Raw genomic sequence first — 23,933 nt, 5'->3', positions numbered from 1 at the left:
CTAAATCACCCTCTAAATGGAGCCATACTCTCAGGTGCCTGGGTGGCTCAGTCAGTGAAGGGTTTGACTTTGGCTCATATCATGATTTCACGGTTCGTGAGTTCAAGACCCGCCTCAGGCTGTGTGCTGACAGCTCAGAACCTGGAGCTGCTTCAGATTGTCTCCCTCTCTCTCTCGATAAATAAACATTAAAAATCAGTGTGTAAACAAACAGATGGGGCCCCACCCTCATTAGGATTAAATTATTGGGTTGGAGGGGGCAGCGGACTTTCGGGCAGGCGGTCCAGCCAACAGGAGAGGCCGGCACCAAGCGACAGGACGTGCTGGCTCCCGCCTGGGGCCCTGCACAACCCGCGGTGACCAGGAAACCCCTCCCGCCTCTGCCCTGCTCCTTGTCCTCTGTGTTTGTGTCAGCCCATGGCGAGCAGCTGAGGACTGGCCGCAGACACGGGGCTGGGGCCCTGCTGGGCAGAGACACATGTGCACACTCAGAGGGGACCCTCCATCGCGGGTGGGCAGGGTACTCGCAGATGTTGGTGGAGACGGGACGGCGCAGGAGGGGGTGAGGGCCACCAACCGCCCCGGCAGTTCCGCGGCACATGGGGTGGTGCTGGCCTTGGTGCTCACAGGATCACCTGGGAACGCATACAAAGAGTGCTGGTCCCTGGGGTCAGGCAGGGTCCTGGGGGTTGCTTCCAGACACAAGATTTTTAACAATATTGACTCAAATGTGAGATCCTTGGGTTCCTGTCTGTATCTCTACATGGACCCACAGCCCTCATGGCCACAGGCACTGGCTCCACATCTGTTTCTGTAACCAAACGCAGGCGTTCACTGGGTGGAGGGCAGGGTATCCGTGCATCCATACGTCCATCCAGCACCTATTTTTAAAATTCCCGTATGAAGTTTCTGAGAAGCACCACGAGATGAACAATTCAGGCGCCCAGTGGGGCAGGAGCAGGGGCTGCGTCCTCTGGGGCCCTGGGAGACACGGGACCCCTTCCTACCACTGGACCCTCCAAGACGCCCCCTTGTGTCTGGGGCATACACCTCCCACCCCCACGGCTTCCTCTCACTGAGCGCTAACTTCCTCAACATGCCCACCCCTCTCTGACCCCAGAGCGAAGCTAACCGTGCCCCAGGCCCCGGAGCGAAGCTGGCGGCAGATGGTGTTCCTGACAATCCACTGGCTTGTGACCTCATTCGGCAAAATCTGCCCCACAGGCTGCCCTCCCGCGCTGGGCCCACGTGGCTCCGGCAGGTTCCGGCAGGCACCCCGCAACCAGAAGGGGAGATGTTCTACGCAAACATCAGGATCTCAGAGCTCAGCTGGGTGGGGACGGGAGGGCTGGCGTGTCTGCAGGATGGCAACCCTCTCGGTGCGTCGTCCTGCGAGCCCAGAGGCAGACCGCCCGACGCAGACACACAGACCACGTGCGGCTGTGAGGCCTCAGGTCTTGTTTTGTTTTCTTAAATTCCAACAGGATACTGCTGGAATAATTACAACTCAGGTGCACTGATGTGGATAAAATGCACGGCACTTTGCACGTCACACAGCATCACACGTACTTGATGCTGAAACAGGAGAAGACGCGGTGATGCTCAGCCGGGGACCCCAGGCCCGCGCACGCGCCGAGAGCCACTGGCCGCACGCGGTCTCCTAGTGAGAACTCACGCTTCCACGTGAGGCGCCGTCTTCTCGGCGCCAGAGCTGACGCGGGAGGCGGCCGCACGGCGGGTGGAGAGATCCCTCCCCGACGTCACTGCGTGGACCTTCTGCCCCCGTGAGGGTCCCACCGTTCACGACGCCGGGGCCGGGACACCTGCCTGCTCACGCATCTGGACGCACGCTGATGCACCAAGCGTGCACGGGCGGAAACGCCGCCACGTGAACTACTTCGTATCCTCCCTCGGGTCCTGACGGCCGGGAGCAAGGGCAACCGAGTGCCTCAGCTGTGACACACGTGCGGAGGCCTTCACGACGGACGACCCACCCGCGCTGTTGGCTGGGAGCAGTCTGCGGGCTGCTCACCGGGGGCGTGGCCTCGGGCAGCTCATCCGGGGCGTGGCCTCGGGCAGCTCATCCGGGGGTGTGGCCTGTGGGCCTAGGCTCAGGGGCAGCTCATCCCGGGCGGGGACGTACCCCCCCCCCAGCACAGAAAGCCTGTGGCTCTGCACACATCACGTGTGACGGAGACGCAGAGCCCCCGCGCTCCCCTCGATGACCCGTCGCCTGCCGCGGACGCTGACCGGGTGGCTCAGGTCAGCGTGCTCGCAGCTCACAGCCTCACTTCCCGGCACGGCTGCACCAGTGGCGAGGCCGGGCCCACCGAGTCTCCCGCGGGGCCGCGGGCGCTTACCCGGCTTCTCTGCACCTCCATGAACGTGGCTCTCTGGAAAGACCTCTCCCAGGCGACCAGCTCGCTCCCCAGCTCCACGCTGAAGACGCGACTCAGGCCGCGGCCCACCAGGACGCAGAAGCCGAGGCCGGGAGGGCCCAGCAGGCCGCCCTCGCAGACCTGGAAAACAGAGCCCGTCGGGGCGTTAGCGCGGGAGGGGGGCCCGACCCGGGCCGCTGTTCCCCCGCCGTGCGGGGAGCCTCGTTCAGGGCAGCTGTGGAAGCGGGCCTGAAATAGACACAGATTTGGGTAAGTTCCTTGCGAGGCAGCGTTCACTTAAGGTAACCACAGCGTCCCCCTCAGCGGCTCACTGGAAGGTCAGGTCACGGGACGTGGGTGCCCGGGTCTCGCAAAAACGCGGTCATCCGCAGCAACACGGGCCCCAACCGGCCCCTCGCCGCCGGCCTGAGGGCATCACCGGCTCTTCTGTCCTGGGCAACAGGACCCCCTGCTCAGAACCCCTCCGCACCACCGCAGGGCCCCCAGCCATCCAAGACCTGCTTCCGTCACCCCAGGGGCCTGGCCACGCAGAATGTCTGGAAACATCCTAAAAAGCAAGGTTAAGGCAGAGGGACCCTGGGTGCCCTGGGCTCTGCACACAGGCCTCAGGTGTATGCACTTCCTTCCAGAGGGGGTGACTCTGGGCCTCACTGGTCTCAGAGGTCCGGGCAGTCCAGGGCTGGATGCCCAGCTGAGGCAGGGCTGTAGGCGGGGGTGTGTGTGTTTGTGCGTGCGCGTGCGCGCGCGCACACGCCTGGCTGGTCTCTCCTCCCTCCATGTGTGCTGGCCTACACCTGCCCCTCATCCGCTCTCTACTTGCACGCACACATACGCACATGTACACGTATACAAGCTTGCACCCTTCCTCTATTCCCAGCATATGCTGGCCTGCACCTGCCTCTCATCAGTTCTCTCCGTAGGCACTCATGCACACACACGTACACATGCAGTTGCACACACACACGTACCTCAGATGCGTGGAAAGCTGCGTAAAAGCCAGAATGGGATAATGAAGAACTTTTGTAAAATAAAGGGAAAAGAAATAACATTTTCCTCTAAAGTTATTTTGTGGAATATTGATGAATGAAAATCTACATGTATAAACTATCATAAGAGTAACTTCAACATATTGTTTACCTCTGCCACTGTAATAATAGTATTATGGGAACATGTTTCCGTTGTATGTTATTATTACGTGCAGCCTAAAGTTCCAGATCTAAATTTAAAATTATTTTTGAGGCTACTTTCCATTTAAGGAGGCAAATCAAAATTTAAAACATTGAAGTTTCTTTTGAAACTTTTAATTTTTGGTTATTGACTCCTTCGGGTCAAATTCTCAGACAAAACACTAGAAACAGCATCACATGTTTGTAACTTTTCACTTCTATACAGACTCCCTACTTTGCTGTATACACTCCCATGTGAGAAAGACACAGGAGCGTCCGTGTGGGGGCTCAGCGCTGTCCTGTACCAGGACTCGCACACGGCTTCCTCGCCTCGCAGAGAGGCTCAGACCTTCAGGGTGAGCCTCAGCCCTGACACAGCCTCATCCACCACGAAGTCAAAGCTCTCCCTCCGTCCAGGCTGTTTGGCTGGAAGAGACTAGTCCTTGACGGATATGTCCCAGAATGAAGGGAAGCTCCTCGCTGGTAGGACACATCGCCCAGACTCACGCCGCAGACAACGTGGTCAGGGCTCGCTGCTGGCCTTTTCAGGGCAAGTCTAGGGACAGCCTTATTCCAAGAACATGTAAGTCACTTCTGATACCCCCCGCCCCCCTGCAATAAGTGTCATCTGGCCATGTGCAACGTGCTCCCCTGTCCTGCCGAAGCCAGGGCTTTGTGTGGTCTCTTCCTGCCCATGTGCACCTTCATATCACATAGAGGGTGTATCGTATGTCATATGTGTCATATTTTACATATATGTTTAGTGACCCGCTTCTCACCAGCACGATATGGTGGAAACGGTGGGCCGTCTCTGGTGGAGACAGCAGCCTCTGGCCAAGTCAGCAAGGAGCTGAGCCCCCCAGGCCAACATCTTCCGGCACCCGAATTCCACTGCCCTCTACCGTAGGCCTGCTGGCAGGCCCCTCCCCAGCGCAGCATGGGGTTGGGTCCATCCGTCATAGACGGAAATCCGAGTCCTCTCGCGAGTAACTGTGGCAGGGACGCTTCCTGAGATCATGGGTGTTGTCTGACACACCCAGGGGCCTGGGCCATCTGTTTCTCAGCAACAGACCTGGCACACAGGGCAGCTTTCTCTGACTTTACACTTTAGTGCATGAATTAAGTGAGCAAATGAGTTTCAACTACAGTGGAAAGGGAGTGAAAAGGCAGCATTTAAGGAAGAAACAGGGGAGCCTGAGTGGCTCAGGAGGCTGAGCGTCTGACTCCTGATTTCAGCTCAGGTCATGATCTCACGGGTTGTGGGACTGAGCTCTGCGCTGGGCTCTGTGCTGACAGTGTGAAGCCTGCCTGGGATTCTGTCTCTGCCCCTCTGTCTCTCTCTGCCCCTTTCCCGCTCACTTACTCTCTTTCTCAAAATAAATAAATGTTGAAAAAATAAAGAAATGAAGGAGGTATAATTAACATACAATTATGATCACTACTGGAATTATTAACAAGTAATATGCTCATGGGTTTGTAAAGGTTGTTAATATAACAACACCTCTCTTCACCAAGGTTCTCTCTAGCTCCATATCCAATGACTCAAAGGAATTCGTGCGTGCAGTAAAAGGATACTTATTGACAAAGAACTGTCAACACATAAATACTGCACACAAGATGCGAGACTTAGCTGCAAATTATCACCAAGGAAGCTTAAAAACTGAATACAGATGTCTGGGCCACATCTCAAATAAAATGAAACCGTGGGCTTTGCTCGAAAACCCCCTCTGGGTGATTGTGATGTAAGACGAGACTGAGAATCACTGGCAGTGCGTCCCAGGCCCTGTGGTGACAGAGAATCACAGCTCCCGGCATGCAGAGTGCAGGAACAGATCTCAAAAATGCTCCCAAAAGGTCGTGTTTGGTGAGCACTTCCCTATAGCCAGGGCGTGTGGTCATCACACAATTAACACAACCCTGCAGAGGATCATAGAATAGAGAATACGACAGGTTATTATGCCCCCATTTTACAGATGAGGAAGCTGAGGCATAAAGAAACAAAATAAAATTCCAGGTGGTGGAGTCAGCTCCGTCTACATCGAGGGCACGTGCTTCACACACAACCATGAACCCTCTGCGCCCCGTTCACCTGGTGCATTTATCTCCTGCTGTGCCCTGGGGGTTGGCCGGACGTCAGCGGGTCGGGGACAGCTGGCCGATGGCTCTGCTGCTCATATCTCCTCCCCTATGATGGGCGGTGACGGCCCTGGCTTCTCACTGAGCAGCAGCAGGGAGCCCGAGACCAAACCTCCCCACCTGCCAGCGCACAAGTCACAGCTGGGAGCACCCCTGGGCCGGAAGCAGGTGCCCCTGGGCCACCGGGACGGGGTGGGACTGCCCTCCTCCCGCCTGGCAGAGTCCCCTGAGCCGCTCAGTGACCAGGTTTCTATTTCAGGTTCCACTTCCCCACCTGTCTGTGTCACTTAGTGTACCCTGACACCTGCTAAAAGCCCATCCGCGAGACAGTGTGTCTCCCAGGCGTGTGGCCCGGTGGAATCCCTGCTCAAATCCCCAGGGGTCTCCATCTCCGACAGGTCAACACGTGACAACAAGCGCAAGCAAGCAGGAGTCACACAGAGCGCTCCCGGGAAACCTCGACCCCTGAGCTCTGACCCCACGAGTCCCCAATGAGGCGTCAGCCCAGCAGAAACGGAAACCGTGTTTTGTGGCAATGGATTCGCCACTTTGGAATTGTTCAACTAAACTTGATGATTCCGGAAGCTTGGGATAGACGCTATAGGTAAAACTTTTGCCTTTCTTAACCAGTGAATACTTTCCCTCTAGCAGAAGTGGACTATTTGGTTAGTCATTCTGGTCACCTCAGGCCGGACTTTGATAAGGAAAGCTGGGGTTTGTATCTGACCTGTTAAAAACAATGGAAATGGCAATGATAAACCAAAGATCTTAGAACACATTATTGTAAGTGGCGGGGACTGGAACACCCCTCCCCAGTACATGTGCACATACACACTTGTGCGCACTCTAGCCATCCACTGGTCCACCAACCCATCCATCTGCCTACCCACCAATCCAACCATCCATCCGTCCGTCCGTCCGTCCGTCCGTCCATCCATCCATCCATCCATCCATCCATCCATCTTCATGAACAACAGAATGGCAACTTTCAGGATGCGGAAATGTTATGAATACAGAAGATTTTCAGGTTCTCTTACTATCTCAATGGACTCTTTAAACCCAAAGGCGCATCTTACTTATATGAAAGCATCTATTGTGCAAAGGATACCTACCTTGTGAAGTTTAAATAGTACCTCACAGAGGTTGTAGGTTTTTTCTGCCCGTACCCAGTCTAAGGTGCTCACCTGCAAGAAATATAAAATATATACACAAATCACAAGCATTCTCCTGATTAAAGAAAGGTAACTATGTGAGGTAACGGTTGTGTTCATTAGCTCAATTGTGGCAATCATTTCACACTGTACACATACATCAAACCATCACATTGTACATTATGTATATTTACAGTTTTATTAATTATACCTGAATAAAGCTGGGAAAAAAAAATTTAAGTAGACATGAAAACAGTCATGCTACTTTCAGTCGGGTCAATTTAAACATTTACAGCAATGGAGTCAGTATGTCTTTACCTTAGTTAAATTCTAAGCCATGAGTAGGACAGTAGGGACATTAAATCTCGTGCGCGGCAGTGGATTTGACAAACGTCCCATGCGCACCGCTGCTGGGTGGGCTGCGTAAGGCACAGGTCGGTAATGTGGGAGCTCGTGTACTACATGCAGTCAGGTGTAAGTTTAGAATTCGTTTTGGGGTTACTCATACATTCAATTAGGGACCAATTTTAGTCACGTCAGGAAATTTACTGAGAGGGTGACTAGTTTGCGTGTGAGTGTAGGTGAGTGCGTGTGTGCTGTGGTGTGACCTGGGGACAGTGGGCTGTGTGTCCAGTCTTGAGAGCTAAGATAGACTCACTAGTCGGCTCCATTCCAGAAATGGCTGCAAATTTATTGACTTACCAATATAATTGAACACGTTTTGACTTCTGATTATATCTCACAACTTTAACAATAATAACGATCACATCACCCGACTTTTGAATGATGTTCTATGGTTTGCAGTTCACGTTCGGTATTATGCTCTCTGCATTAAAATACTTCATGTCAAGAGATCTGAAATACTCAACCCTGTAACAAATGTTGGTTTTGGTTGCTCTCCCTGTAGTTATCTTCCAGCCATTAAACATACAAATAAGAATGAAAATACTCAGAGGTTCACTGTGTCTTTGAAACGAAAGTACATGAAGTACGTAATTGGTGGCCCTCTTGAAATCATTCCTCCAAATAAATACTGGGATGTAGTCAGGCATTTCAAGCCCATCACCTGAGAACGTTTCCCCCAACAGTTCATGATGACACAGGCATGTTCCCACTTCATATTAACTGATCCAGACTTAAGTCATTGCTTCTGTGATTTAAAAAACACAAAAAGGGTAAAATATAAAAGTGGGAAGGTCAATTACAGTCATAACTGGAAGGTAATTTTGGGATGAAGTAGAGCATTTAGGCCACAGGAATGGATGTAGACACAATGTTTAATTTTTCCAGTTATAACAAGGCTGCTTATTTTTGGAGAACCATAAAAAAGAAAAAAAAATGACACTATTCAGAAGTCCTCTCTAATGAGTTCCCTGTTGTCAACGTGCATGGCTGTGCACACTCGTTCCATGTGCATCTGCCGTTGTCCCTTCTCTGGTTCAGCCAAAGCACAGACACAAAGTACTCCCAAGTTTCCGCTTCATGTAAATTATCTCCGGAATATTTGTGATGTGCTGCAGGGCTCCTTCCACCTTTTTATTAGTTATGATTCTAGAAACTAACTGTCTCAATCCGACACGAAAGCTAACCACCTCCCAGGGAGGGACCGTCTGGGACATGGCCACCTGTGATAACCAGGTCAGCATCTACCAAATTGGTGTGACATCTACATATATTTGTACACTTAGAAGGGAAACAGAGAGTTCAGAATCGGAGGTTTAAGGACAGTGGTGAGTGAAATCTCCGAGGCGGACGTTCCTGGAGTTTTGAAGTAACTGAACACAGCCAGGGGTCACCTGTGGGGTTCGTTCTGATGCAGGTTCCTGGCCCCACGTCGCTGATTCAGACCGAGCAAGTGTGGAGAGGGGCTCAGAGATCCGATTTTACATTTAAGGAAACTTACTGTTGAGGCCATGTGAACCAGCAGCAGCACATGGGAATGTGCTAGAAATGCAGTATCTCAGGTCCCACCGCAGACTGGCCAGATCAGAATCCTGTCTTAAAAATACACATGGGTGGGGCACCTGGGGGCTCAGGTGGCTGAGGGTCCAACTCTTGGTTTCAGCTCAGATCATGATCCCAGGGTGGTGGCATCGAGCCCCATGTCAGGCTCCACACTGAGCACAGAACATGCTTGAGATTCTCTCTCTCTCTCCCTCTCTCTGTCCATCCATCCCGCTGGTGCGGGCGCTCTTGCTCTCTCTCTCTCTCTCAAAATAAATAAATAAACTAAAAAAAATGTGCAGGTGATGGTTCTGTTGTGATGATATCTAAAGAAAATAATCCACAGGTAAAAAGTGTAACCCCTTTTAAAAGGACAGTGGGGACAGGAAGGATGGATAATCATTTACAGACAGACGCACATTCAGTCAGAACTCCCTGCTGTGCAGACTAGATGCTCCACGACATGACCTCCTTATTTCAGGGCCTCCAGTGCAGCCGGCCGAGGACCTGCCCTGCTTCTCGGGAGGGGTAAGAACTTCTGACAGAGAGGGATGTGGAGCGACACTCGGAGCCGTCACCGCGTCTGCCTCTCTCCAGAGAAATACTTTTCTGGGACGGGAACTAGATGTGATCCCTTGATCCTTACACTCCTTCCTGGTGACTGGGAAATTATGAAAGGGGAGAATGATCCCGGCTGACACCTCAGTGTTTCCAGCCAGCAGGCAACAAGGACTTTGCTACGTGGAAGAAGAGCATGAAGCCTTGTACCCACACGCCATTGCCACTTTCCCCAGGTCCTGACAGTTGATGGCCTCTGTTTCCTCTGACCACATCTGCACTGAAATGTAGCAGAAATTTTAGACTATAAGATGTAACATCTTGGTGTCTTTTAATCATATTGTGGAACACCTGCTGGGTAGCCCCAGAGGGGGCACAATTATCTAGTATTTCTTCAATTGACAAATCTTCAATTCAATTATTTCTTTCCAGGTAAAATTTTTAAATGATAGAATATATTTGCCTAATTGACATTCTTAAAGTTGCTTCTAATAGTCCCTGCATATTCATAAGAAACTGCTACATAATTTATGTTAATGCTGTAAGATGCTGTAAAATTGACTTCATAACTGTTATTAACACATTGTAATGATGTTTGAAAACACGAGTAGCTCACATTTTTTTCAGATTTCAATTTGCAAGTCAGAAATAACACGCTGGCTGGAAGGAGAGCACAGTGATGAGAATAATCCGGCTTTAATGCACACGTGTGAGCACCTGGGGGGCCTGAGAGTTGGGCCGGCCCCCACCGCACACCCCTGGGCTTGGCGTCCTCTGCGCAGGACCGTGAGCTGGACGATGCGGGCTCCCCCTCCCCCGTCTCTCTCCCAGCTTTCTGCCCTTCTTTTCCTTCTTTTGCTTCAACGTCCTCCCTTTGGCTCGACTTGGCGGAGCTCAGAAACCATCCTTGCAAACAGGACCTCCTCACGGGACGGCAACAGTGACAGCTCCCCGGGAGCCTTCTGGTCTCATTCCCAAGGCTGACAGACCAGCAGCCCTGCTCACCCACGAGAGCCCTTGTTTACCTAGTCGGTGAGACAGTCTGCCTCCTGTGCCATGTGTGCCCCCTCAGCTCCGCGTCCGAGAGGAACCGGGCTGTGCTCCCCGCGCCTTGGCCGCGGCCGGGGCCGGAACCCGGCCCGTAGGTGTGCGGAGACTGCTCAGTAGCCGTCTCAGATCATGAGCCTCATGTCGCCAGAGCGTGAGCCAATACATACAGATACTAAAAACTGAACGCGAGGCTGTCACAGATTGGGGCAAAGTAGAAACCGTAATCGGCACGGGGCCACAGGCTGCAGGGTCCCAGTCCCAGGCCAGACGGGACTCCTGCAAACGTTCAGGAATAAATTCACTTGCCATCCTTTGGGTGTCACCTTTACAATGACAAGTTGCTGGTACTAATACCAAAATTTAATCTGTTAGATTTAAATGTTGTAGAGTTTTCAAACACACCTAGGAACAGGTAAGAGCAGTTGCTCAGTGCTCGCTATGATCCCGTGGGGCGTGCCAGCGGGCATCTATGGTCACTGTCCTCAGACCGAGGAGACTATGGGATAAGGGTGAGCATCACGCCTCGTCCCACAGCCAGCGATTATTAGTGCACAACTTACTCTACCAAACCACTCTTTCCCTAGCGTTTTTCAGAGTAAAACGTCCCCATTGTCTTATAAAATCTTCTGAGTCCCCATTTAAAAATATGCTTTTATTATTTTGGATAATGCCTGAAAACGATTTGTTTAAACCAGCATAATACCATTAAATGATGGGAGAGTTTGATTTTCTTTTTCTATTTAAAAAGTTACCGTGATTCTGGTTGTGCATAAGGACCTTGGGAGTCCAAACGCAAACCTGAACAGACTCTTCACGGACCCATAAGGTTAACACGGGAGGACACGCCACACCGCGGCCCAGAGACAGGTCAGGAGGCATGGCGTCCACGGCGGGGGCCACCCTGAGAGTTAAAAACTGCAGGGCAACCCAGTCACAGGGTGGGGGAGGCCTCACAACCTTGGGAGATTTATCTGCGGGAGCTCAGCCAGGTTCCCACAGAACCCTTTGGGGGAAAGTCCCCCCGGAGCCATTCACAGCACCCCGGAGCCCGTTTCTGCACAAGCCCCAACTCAGGGAGGCAGGTCAGCCCGAGCTGGCGCTGCTGGGGTTTCATCAGGGCCCCGCTGCCCCGGGGAAGGGAAATACCCAACTCCGGTCTCCCCCACCCCCCGTCCCACAGAAGGGGGTAGAAAAACCAGAGAACCTTTGAGAAGGTTCAGAGTGCAGGGCTCAGCCTCATGAGGGGCTGAGACATCATCCCAGGACCACAGACCCCGGCTGCCCTCACCCGGAGCATCACGTCTGTTGGATTAACTGCCATGAGAACCCACCCTAGCCCGTCAACTCCCAGGATGCCGTTTTGTGGAAGCGGACACGCTGGTTCATGTGGAGGCAAAGGAGACACACAGGCAGCATCATATTGAAGGAGACAAGTCGGAAAACTGACACCAACTGACCGCAAGACCTCCTGCAAAGCTACAGTGATCACCCCCCGTGGTGTTAGAGCCACACAGACCAGTGGATCAGAGAGAGCCGCCAAATCACACAAATATGGTCACCGACAGTTCACAAAGGGGCAACGGAGACAGAATGCAGCCAAGGCAGCCTTTCATCAAGTGACTCTGGGACATGTGGACGTCTGTGCGAAAGTCATCAATCTTGACCCAGACCTCACACCCTCACGAAAAGCTCAAAATCAATCAGAGACCTAAACGCAACATGTGAAATATGAAACTCCTAAAACATAACATCGGGGACACCTAGATGACCTTGGGGATGGTGAAGACGGGATCCCTGGAGGGAGGAACCAGTGACCAGGAGTGCATTAACGCTAAAAACTCGGCTCTGAAAAGACTTAGAGAGAGAGGAAAAGCCACAGACTGGGGGAAAATATCTGCAAAAGACACATCTGAGAAAGGAATGTAATCCAATACGTACAAAGAATTCTTAAAACTCAATAGTTAGCAAACAACCTGAGTAAAAAAGAAAAAAAAAAAGAAAGAAAGAAATTGGCCTAATACCTCAACAGATGCTTCCACAGAGAAGAGACAAAGACGGCAGATAAACACACGGAGAGACGCTCCACCTCACACGTCTTCCGGGAACCGCGAGTTAAAACCAGGGTGCGGCACCACCGCAGGCCGAGAAGGGCCACAGGCCGGAGCCCCGACGGCAGCAGGTGCTGGTGAGGACGCGGGGCGGGACGCACAATGGGGCAGCCGCTGTGGGGGGAGCTTGGAGGTTCCTCACAAACTAAACACACTCTCACCAGACGATCCCGCAATCACACTCCTTGGAATTTACTCAAAGGAGGTGAGAACTTATGTCCCCGTGGAAACCTGCACACGGATGCACCTTTATTCGTAATTGCTACACTCGGAAGTAACCAAGATGCCAGTCAGTGGGTGCTGGATAAATACACTGTGGGCGCCCAGACGGCGGAACCTCATTCTGCACAAAACATACGTGAAAGGGCACAGAGGAATCTTACACGCGTGTCACTGAGAGAAGCAGACATGAAAAGACTGCGCACTAGAACCCCACGGGGACAGTAAGTGAGCGGTGGTTTGGGGTCAGAGGGTGGGCAGGGGCGGGGCACATGGGGTGTCAGCACAGGGAAACCACCCTGCAGGAGCTGGACGCACATCACGGTCCAAGCCCAAAGGATGATGTTCAGCAGCAAATGTTAGAAAACACCGGTACATTTGCTCTGAGTAGAATTCCATGATTTTTTTGTTGTTGTTCAGATAACTCTTTAGCTTCAGTAAATTCAAGCGTTGGTTTATCAAAACAGGTGCAGCTAAACTCAGACTGGTGTCCTGGTGGGTCCTGGGACAGAGAGCGTCAGCAGACAGGTGGCTGAGGAAGGCAGTGTCTGGTTTAGTCAGCAGGATGGACCGCGGTCTGGTTTTACTTTCAACAAATGGACGCAGCCACATTCGGTGTCAGCTTGTGGCGGAACCGGGCCCCAGAACTGCCCACACCACACATGCAGCTTTCAGGAAGTCTGAACTTGTTCCAAGTTAAAAAGCTTATTAAAATCTATTTTGATCAGCGAAAAGTTGCATTATTGTCTTGATGCCTGAAGGTAAAATGTGATTCTGTCTTTTCATTCCTCTTTATTTTTTAAAACCAGTTTATTGAGATATGATTGACATCCAACAAGTACACAAATTTAATGTATGTGCTCGATGCATGTGGAGGTGGGGATCCACCCACAACCCTGCCTGTCACCCCACATGCCCGTCACCCCCAGACGAAGACGGCTGGTACTGGCAGGGACTGCAGAGGGGAGCCCCGTGCCCTGCTGGTGACCGTGAGCTGGCAGCCCCGTGCCCCGCTGGTGACCGTGAGCTGGCAGCCACGTGCAGGAAACAGCGCGGAGGGTCCTAAGTCATAACACTGGAGCTACCACGCGGTACAGTATTTGTGCAAAGGAAATGAAATCTGGGTGTCCGGACACTCAGACTTGCAGCCAGTGTTATTCACAACAGCCGCACGTGGACGCAAGTTCAAAGTCCATCGACTGGTGGGCAGAGAAAGATGTGGTGCACAACACGATGGGACATTTCCCAGCCTTTAAAGGGAGGAGCCCTTTTATTTACTGTGAAAGGCAGGAAGTTCCATCAACACCACACACAGCACACCCAAAGTTTCAGGCGCCTGCAGCTCCCAGGTCCTGTCGTTCTGGGTGTGATGCTCACGTGTGAAGAAACCTCCTTCACTGATAACCGAGGCAAAGCACACACATTCTCTCTGGTTCATTCAGCGAGAAAGGCCTTGGTGCTAATTTGCAAAGCAAAGTTGCAAGCTACGGCCTTTAGCATCAGGTTTATAAGGTGGGCCCTGCAGGGTCAGGCTGTTTGGTTATTTTCACAAAGCTTGGGGGATCTGAAGGAAAGAACAGCTTTTTAAGTTTCGTCATCTGTGCTGTTTCTGGATTCTCTGACCACGGAACGAACAGGCTCTGTGCCCCCACCTCTGAGCTGGAGGGGGCGGGGCATATGAGCAGGAGGGGCCGCCCTGGCGCCCTCTCTCTGGCCTCCTGCGAACACCAGATCCCACCGCTGCTTCTCATCAGCACCCCCTTTCCCGCGAATGTCAAGGTGTGCTTACCGGAGCGGTGCTGAAAACATACAGCAAAGATCCTTTCAGGGCCAGGAACTTGGATCTGAAGGTCTCGTGGGAGCCAGTGCCTTCGAGTCTCTCGCTGACCCAGCCCATGTGCACAACCTGCAGAGGGAAGCCGTGAGATTAAAGCCACGCCTTCGAAAGTAGGTGCGTCCCAGGCCTGGAAATGACAGGCACGCCCAGAGCCGGCAGGCTGCTCAACCCCGGATCAAGCAGATGGATGTGCAAGGTGGTGTCCCAGTAGGACCCTGAGCTCTGCAGCCGCCGGGTTCCGTGCGCACATCTGGGTCCCCCGGACCTTCTGCTGCGAGTTGTGCCTGCCACGTATCTTTAAAAACATAGTATTAAATTACATCCTAGGACGGGATAGTATTTCGGATGTGTCTATGAGTTTGTAACTGTCACCAAGTGCATTTCCCACAGTGAGCACAGAGCTGACGTAGGTGGGAAAGACAACTTTCTTTACAGCTCCACCTCCTGACGAGAGTGAAGATAAGGACAATATTTGACTCCTACAACTGGGTTTTGGGGGCGCCTGGGGGGCTCAGTCGGTTAAGCATCTGACTTCAGCTCAGGTCACGATCTCACAGCTCTTGAGTTCGGACCCTGCATCAGGCTCTGTGCTGACAGCTCAGAGCCTGGAGCTGCTTCAGATTCTGTGTCTCCCTCTCTCTCTGCCCCTCCCCAACCTGTACTCTGTTTCCGTCTCTCAAAAATAAATAAATATTAAAAATTTTTTTACAAAGTTTAAAAAAAAAAAAAAGAACTGGCATTTTGTGTCCAAGCTATAACAAATCAGAATAGGATTCAAAAAGCTTAGGGAAATAGTAGTACAGCTTAAGTGTTTAGTGCATGCATTCAAACTACTGTTAAGTTGAAGTCCCTGTGTCTTACCCCAAATTTTAATGTGACATATTTTGTAGTAAGTGCTAAGACTATTTCATTTAAATTTCCTCATTCCTCATTTCACTATGTGAGTGTTTAAAACAGTAAGTGCTTAAAACAGCTTCAGATTTAAGTAAAATGAAGAGTGAATTACCACAGACAGGCCAAGCACCTTATGAAATAAAACTGTCCGACAAGCTGCTTCGAGGTGGTGCCCCAAGGCTCAGTGGGGCACCCAGCCCAGGCTCGGGTAGGTCACTTCAACCCCTGCGGCGCACCTGACCAATTCCTGACAGCTTTCACTCTTCTGCTGGTGAAAGACGTCCTAGGTCAGATGCCAGATGAAGTTTTACAAAAAGAAATGTTTTATAAACCAGATCGTTAATCTGAAACATGTATAAATTGGATGTGAACTTAACTCCATATATAATTTAATTCTGCCTCGATTAATTTGCAGAGAAATAACATAGTTAAGCTATTATTAGAAACGTTGCCTGCTTTATGAATCTTTTTTAGGTGTATGTAGTTCATAAATAATTTCAAGTCTAGCTAATATTATCTTTTACATTATGAATTTTCTAATAGCTTACTATGCATTTCAAGAAACATGTATTATAATTTTAGGAACACCTACCTGATTATGTCCCTATAATTAAGAGGACATAACCATTACAATAAAGGGGCATATTTTCATTTATCTTTCCTGATGCCATTTCTATAGCAAAGCCTTTGTTTTCACTAGACTGAGTTGAGAAAATTCATTCATTGTCCATGTTGTAGAACTGGCCCGTTACACTGAAGACGCCCGCATGACCCGAGAACTCAGGTTGTTTTCGGACTTGCTGAGGAAGGCATCCACAATTCCCTTTAGTCGGGTTTTCCAGATAAAATGTATTTTGCAAAAGTTCAGAACTACCTGTTTTATCAGGGGCCCGTATTCTGGTTGGACCGGGACAATTTTCAATGCCTGCCCGTGCTGTCAGCCCGGCCGTCATCCCAGGAGGACCTGCCTCTGTGTGGCCGGTGAATCATGCAGCCTTCTTACTGACTAAACACAGGCCTCTAGAAACATCTGTACTTGGTCTTTTGTATGACCTTCTAATTCTGTCTTGCATCCGTCTTTGTCCATTTCAGTAATTCCCAAATACGTTTATTTTTAAAAATATTTATTTAAATAGTACGTCTTTGCTATATACCAAAACCAGGAATTCACTGCTCAGAACGAAAAACACATCCCTTCTCCTAAGGGCCCCACGTCACAAATCTAACCTCCGGTGACACGTCCTAAGTGCCCAGTTTTTGGAGAACTCGTGAGCGAACCCCCTACCGGAAGCACCGTGAGACAAGGCTGGGAAGTCAGCCCGCACAGTAAAGCGCAGCTCTACCATTTCTTCCAAATGAACTAATTTGAGCCCCTGAAGAAAAAAAAAGTTCAGAGGCGCCTGGGCGGCTCGGTCTGTTGACCGTCGGACTTGGGCTCAGGCCGTGATCCCCGGTTCCTGAGTGGGAGTCCGAGCCCCGCGCTGTGTGGACGGCGCGGAGCNAAAAAAAAGTAAAGAAACACTAAAAAAGTCGAAAACAATACAGGCATTTTGAGGTTAGAAAGAAGTCTTTAGGGTTCCCCTTCAGCTTGCAGATCCTGCGGGAGAAGCTGTGGCTCAGGTGGCGACTGGACCAAAGGGCGTCGCCGGCGAAGGGGCTGCTGGGAGTTGGAGGCGTGGCTCGTGGCGNCGCGGGTCTCCGCACCCAGCTGCCTCGTGCTCTCGGCATCGGGCGCTCTGCTCCTTGGATGGCTTGAAGGGTCCCTGAGCCCGATTTCCTGGTTTTCTGTCGTGACCCTCGCGGCTTCGAAGTGAAGCGNGTCACCCGCCGGTCGTCCCTCTCTCCTGTGGCCTCGGGAGACCCGCCGATCCGCCATGAAAACGACTCCGTGGGACATTTTGCTCATTTAGAAATCCAGCTGCAGAACCGTGACTCACTCTGGGGGAGAACAGGGCCGCCCTGTTCGTCTGCGCACCCCCAGCCTGGAGGAGACACGCTGACGTGTGGACGGCGGCTCTGCCCGCCGCGAGCGTCCACGTCAGAAACGGCGTGGGCCGGGAAAACGGCCTTTCCCGCACAGGACTGTGCGATGAATCATATCTGAGTTTGGAGACATCTACGGGGCTGTCACTCACTAAATAATTAAACAGCTCACCCCCTCACGCAGCTCCCTGAGGCAAAAACACATAAATTCAGAAAAATCTTACAGGCAATAAAAGTTACATTCAGAGCAGCTTTTAGAATTCTCCTTAGAGTTCTCCTAGAGAACTCCTTAGAGTTCCTTTTCTTTCTCTTTCTTTCTTTTTTAATGTTTACTTATTTTTGAGAGAGAGACAAAGCATGATCAGGGGAGGGTCAGAGAGAGAGGCACAGAATCTGAAGCAGCTCCAGGCTCCGAGCTGTCCGCACAGAGCCCGACGCGGGGCTCGAACCCATGAACCAACCGTGAGATCATGACCTGCGCCGAAGTGGACGCTCAACCAACTGAGCCGCCAGGCACCCCTTGAGTTTCTTTTCTAATTACAGACGTGCACTCGCGGGTTGACAGAGATGCAGCCCTACTTCCCCTCTTGCGCAGCTAACGTGGAACAGCAGAGTCCGACTGTGCTGAGCCCCCGCTCTGCTCCCACACTGATCACGAGCACCATTTCCAGTGTGTGTGAGCTCCACTTAAAGCAAACTGAGCACATTGTTCTCAGTTTTCTGCACCTCAAACCTGTGAAAGGCAAATCAGGAAACTGATGAGCAGTAAATAAAGTCTGCCCTTATAGAATGGCTTCAACTGTGATTTTTCCATAAAGAGTGGATGACATCGTGGCTTCAAAATGCAGTTACCTGCTGCTCAAACTAGTTGAGCGTGATGGGTCACCTGAGGTGCTTGCAGACAGAGCCTGTGAGAGCCCTGAGTCGGGAAGGGGGGCGGTCAGCACACTAGCCCTGAGAAGGAGGAGGTGTGGACTTCTCACCACGCAGCCCTACAGGCGAGCCTGGGGACCCACCCACCGGCTGTAACTCCTGCTGGCCAGAGGACGCTCCAGGGCAAGGCTCTCCTCATGAGGACGTTCTCAAAGAAAACTACACAGTGCTCAGATCATGCAGGTGTGTGTCCAGTGGAAAACTCTTTCAGCTTAAGTACTCACAATGACGCACTGTTTAACCACACTTCCTCAGAACACATGCCGACAGCTCCGTGATAACGTGGCACGGAGGACCAGAGCCCCCGCCTGTACTGTCTCCACTAAATCTGAGCAGGTTGATGGAGTTAATGCTGAGGGAAGGACCCCTGACTTCCCTCTGATCTTCCTCCCCAGATTTCCAAATCAAGTTCCAAATCCAGGAGAAGCTACTGTAGAGACTTGTTATACGATCAACATGAAAACACAAGCCCTACCTGATCACAAGGAGAACAGCCCTTATTTGCCATTATCATCTGTAAAGACAAGGAAGCAAGGAATCATTAGCACAAGAATATTGTCATCATTTTCCAACCGTCCAACTGGCAAGTGAAATTAACTAGCAATGGGAAGTGTCCCTGCAAACAGTTGTTGTTTTTTTTTTTACGATGTGTTTCTAACCTAAAAACCAAACCAGAGTACAGACAAATGTATAGCAACAGTTCCCACAAGGGAAAAAGAAAAGTGTTAGCATACTTAGGCTGTTCTTTTTCAAGTGTGTGAGTGAAGCTGTGGGACCACAGATACCTGAATTTCAACATCTAAAAAAAAAAAATGGGTGTTTCACATCACACACATTCTCCCCCAACTTCCCCAGGAATCCTACAAGGTGGTACTATTTCCCAACTTTACCGGGGAGGAAGCAGAGGTCCAGAATAGTAACACCCATTGGAATGGGACTGCAGACCCCCACTTCAGGCTTCCTCCCCTCTGCTCTGCCTGCCAGCTGGAATGTGTAAAAATCACCCAGAACTGAGGGACGCTCGGGTCCCATGCATGCCTGCAAATACCGATCTACCACCACCTTCTGTTTTCTCCTTTCTTTTTATCCGTCCAGATACCTTTGGAATTCAAACTGTGGAGCCTGAAAACTAAGGGCTCACACAGGCTCTGGTACCTCCCTATCTAACTGGAGAAAGAAGCTGTGAGGTCTGCAGAATGGAAATGGAACACATCGCTGCTTTCCCAAATCTTTTCACATCCTCGGTCAGCTTGTCTAGCAGCTTCAGGAACAAGGTAGTGTGTGCTGAAGTGGGGGGGGGGCGTGCAGGTGCTGCTGCAGGGGGAGTCTGCACCTGGCTGAGCAGTCCCAACACTGTTCCCGCTCCCCGCCCCACCCCTGCTCGCTCCAACACAGAAGCTGGCCTCAGGATGCAAATGCCGTCAGAGGCCAAGTCCACCAGCAAGAACCTGGTCAAAGGCTACGTCTGGCCAGGAGTGAGTCCTTCCATGAGCATCCACAGCTGTGGCCACCAGCCCACTGCCAGCATAGAGTGCTTCCTTTGGGAACTTACTACCTAATTGGATTTTAACTTCCAGCCCATTTTGTTTTATTTATTTATTTTTATTTCATAATGACTTTGAACCTTAAACAGATCACTCCAGGAGACAGCACCCTGTCTTTCCTGGATACTTGCTCTGAAAATTTGGGAGGTAATCTTTCTGGTTGGATGTGCCTCTTGTTTTCATAAAGTTATGGGGACTTCTATCTTTAACCCTATTAGGTTCCCCAATACCCTGTTAGGTATCGATTTATCACATTGATAAAGTATACGTGAAATTACATGCAAATGAATGTACCTGTGTCTGTGTGGGGACAGGAGGAGAGAGGGCAAGGGTCAGAGGGAAACAGTCCCTGGGCATCCAAATGTCTGACCTGGACCAGACTGTCCCGTCAGGGGGCCTCAGGAGGACTTAACACGACCTGCTTTTAGTCAGAGACGTGGTATTTTGGAAAAAAGTACATGTTTCCGTGTTTAACCTTGTAACCCGCTGTTTTAGTGTTAGTCATAAATTAAAAGATCCAAATTATTTTTGTGGATTAAACACAAAAGCAGTAAGTCATGGGAGGAGGGCTCACGCTCTGTCGAGTCAGCTCACTGATGGCCGCGGACACTGCCCTCAGCCAGTCGGCACTCTCCTGGGCCGTGTGAAACTGCAGGAGCCCCGTGCTGGTGCCGTCGGGAGCCAGCACCTCGAACGCGCCGAACCTGCAGGGAGAGGGGAGCCGCGCTGTGCACACAGGCAGGGGTGTCGCCCACAGGGCCTCCGGCCCTGCCCAGAGCCACACGGGGACACACGGGACCGCGCCGTCACAGGACCAACCCGCTCCAGTTCGTACGTAAATTCACCAAAATTAAGTTTAGAACTGTTAGGCCCATCACTGACAGGCTATTTCTGCGTTAATAGGAAAGATGAGAGTCCCTTCGTGTAGGTCGTCACCCCTGCTCTTTCAGGAATCTGGGAGTTCTTGTGCTACAGGATCCGTAGTAAACATTCATCCCGAGACCATTTGTTGTGCTATTTGAGGCTCCAGACGCAAGGACGGCGGCGCCATCATCACTCGATGTGATGCACTCGATCTTATGATGCACGTGTTTCTGGTCACAAGGGAGCTTCCGGGAAGCTGGCTCTCCCTCCTGTTCCCAGAGAAACCGACGTGCCCCCCAGCCTCCCGAGGCACAGAACTCAAAGCGCAGGACAACTGTCTCTACTTTGGTAGTTCGTCCTCGTCACGCACGCCTTCTTCAAAGAAACTTCACATGTAACTCTGTGGTCGACCCACGTGTGTCCCTGCATTCAGCCCTGATCCCCTGTCTGGGCGTCTCTGGACATGGGGCCTCTGAGGAGGGAAGTAGTGCCGAGTGACGTCATGAGGGCTGAGCCCAGACCCCGCAGGGCTGGAGTCCTTACAGGAAGAGACACCAGAGCTCCCTCCCTGGCCTNCGCCTTCTTCAAAGAAACTTCACATGTAACTCTGTGGTCGACCCACGTGTGTCCCTGCATTCAGCCCTGATCCCCTGTCTGGGCGTCTCTGGACATGGGGCCTCTGAGGAGGGAAGTAGTGCCGAGTGACGTCATGAGGGCTGAACCCAGACCCCGCAGGGCTGGAGTCCTTACAGGAAGAGACGCCAGAGCTCCCTCCCCGGCCGTGAGGTCACAGTGAGAAGATGGCTGTCTACAAGCCAGGAAGAGGCTGTGACACACCCGATGTGGACGTCCAGCCTCCGGAACATGAGGACATAAATGTCTGTTGTCTATGCGACCCAGCAAGCACTTAGCTGTGCAGCTCCACCCCACTAGTGAAACTCAGACAAAAGGTAACGTCATCCACACTTCTGTTCACTTCTCCTTAAGAAAACCATGTATATCAGGGCACCTGCGGGGGCTCAGTGAGTTGAGCATCCAACGTCAGCTCAGGTCACGATGTCACGGTCTGTGGGTTTGAGCCCCACATCGGGCTCTGCGCTGACAGCTCAGAGCCTGGATCTGCTTCAGATTCTGTGTCTCCCTCTCTCTCTGCCCCTCCCCTGCTCACACACACTCTCTCTGTCTCAAAAATAAATGAATGCTGAAAATTTTTCAAAGAAATAGACGTGCAATGACAGCATCACAGGAGAAAACCAACATAGTCAACAGACACNCATTCATCCCGAGACCATTTGTTGTGCTATTTGAGGCTCCAGACGCAAGGACGGCGGCGCCATCATCACTCGATGTGATGCACTCGATCTTATGATGCACGTGTTTCTGGTCACAAGGGAGCTTCCGGGAAGCTGGCTCTCCCTCCTGTTCCCAGAGAAACCGACGTGCCCCCCAGCCTCCCGAGGCACAGAACTCAAAGCGCAGGACAACTGTCTCTACTTTGGTAGTTCGTCCTCGTCACGCACGCCTTCTTCAAAGAAACTTCACATGTAACTCTGTGGTCGACCCACGTGTGTCCCTGCATTCAGCCCTGATCCCCTGTCTGGGCGTCTCTGGACATGGGGCCTCTGAGGAGGGAAGTAGCGCCGAGTGACGTCATGAGGGCTGAGCCCAGACCCCGCAGGGCTGGAGTCCTTACAGGAAGAGACACCAGAGCTCCCTCCCTGGCCTTGAGGTCACAGTGAGAAGATGGCTGTCTACAAGCCAGGAAGAGGCTGTGACACACCCGATGTGGACGTCCAGCCTCCGGAACATGAGGACATAAATGTCTGTTGTCTATGCGACCCAGCAAGCACTTAGCTGTGCAGCTCCACCCCACTAGTGAAACTCAGACAAAAGGTAACGTCATCCACACTTCTGTTCACTTCTCCTTAAGAAAACCATGTATATCAGGGCACCTGCGGGGGCTCAGTGAGTTGAGCATCCAACATCAGCTCAGGTCACGATGTCACAGTCTGTGGGTTTGAGCCCCACATCGGGCTCTGCGCTGACAGCTCAGAGCCTGGATCTGCTTCAGATTCTGTGTCTCCCTCTCTCTCTGCCCCTCCCCTGCTCACACACACTCTCTCTGTCTCAAAAATAAATGAATGCTGAAAATTTTTCAAAGAAATAGACGTGCAATGACAGCATCACAGGAGAAAACCAACATAGTCAACAGACACTGCAGAGACAGCCAGAGGATCTAGTAAACAAGAACGAGAGCTGAAGTGAAGGGTCTGCTGAAGAGGCTGCATAGTGGATTTGAACTTGGTGGGCTGGCAGAGTCCATGCAACCCACAGACCAGGCAGAAGAAAGAAGGAAGAATCCCCATCAGAGGCTCTGAGAAGTGAGAGGCACTGGGGTGGGGGCACCAGCAGGAGGGAGACCAAAGGCAGAGAAAACCTTCCAAGAGCAGCAGTTGAAGCCTTCCCGACTTTTCTGGGTACAGCCTGTCAGCGCGCCTGGGGCCCGGGGGTGGCCCGTCAGCGCGCCCATGACCCGGGGACGGCCCATCAGCGCACCCATGACCCAGGGATGGCCCGTCAGTGCACCCGGGGGCTGGGGATAGCCCGTCAGCGTGCCCATGACCCAGGGATGGCCCGTTAGCGCACCTGGGGCCCGGGGATGGCCCGTCAGTGTGCCCATGACCCAGGGACGGCCAGTCAGTGTGCCTGGGGCCCAGGGATGGCCCGTCAGCGCACCCATGACCCAGGGATGGCCCGTTAGCGCACCTGGGGCCGGGGGATGGCCCGTCAGTGTGCCCATGACCCGGGGACGGCCCACCAGCACACCCAGGGCCCAGGGATAGCCCGTAAGCTCACCCATGACCCGGGGACAGCCTGTCAGCATGCCTGGGGCCCAGGGATGGCCCGTTAGTGCACCCATGACCCAGGGATGGCCCGTCAGGTGCACCCGGGGCCCGGGGATGGCCCAGTGGGGCAGTCAGGACGCAGACTCATCCTACCACAGATTGAGGCCTTGGGTCATCAGGCCTTGGATGCTGAGGGTCCCAGACAGGGGTACGTAGTGAAACAGCTCATTCCTCATAAGGAGGCCGCAAGCTGACCTCCTGCAGAGGCAGGGGGCCCAGGGGGCAGGGGTGGGGGCAGGGG

At 52.1% G+C, this 23,933-nt stretch overlaps 1 protein-coding gene across 1 annotated transcript in view; it reads right to left on the bottom strand.

The window, feature by feature from the left end:
• The window catches only part of SNTG2 (syntrophin gamma 2), a 114,005-nt gene that overhangs the window by 29,033 nt on the left and 61,039 nt on the right, over positions 1-23,933 (bottom strand). The window contains 5 exon segments of the mRNA XM_077758297.1: positions 2,361-2,519; positions 6,814-6,885; positions 14,521-14,637; positions 18,854-18,892; positions 20,497-20,626. Of these exon segments, the coding sequence (XP_077614423.1) occupies positions 2,361-2,519; positions 6,814-6,885; positions 14,521-14,637; positions 18,854-18,892; positions 20,497-20,626 (517 nt within the window).

The sequence above is a fragment of the Crocuta crocuta genome, unplaced genomic scaffold, assembly GCF_008692635.1.
Source record: "Crocuta crocuta isolate KB4526 unplaced genomic scaffold, BGI_CrCroc_1.0 scaffold750, whole genome shotgun sequence".
Taxonomy (NCBI): Eukaryota; Metazoa; Chordata; class Mammalia; order Carnivora; family Hyaenidae; genus Crocuta; species Crocuta crocuta.
This window is presented reverse-complemented; position numbering and strand designations above follow the sequence as displayed.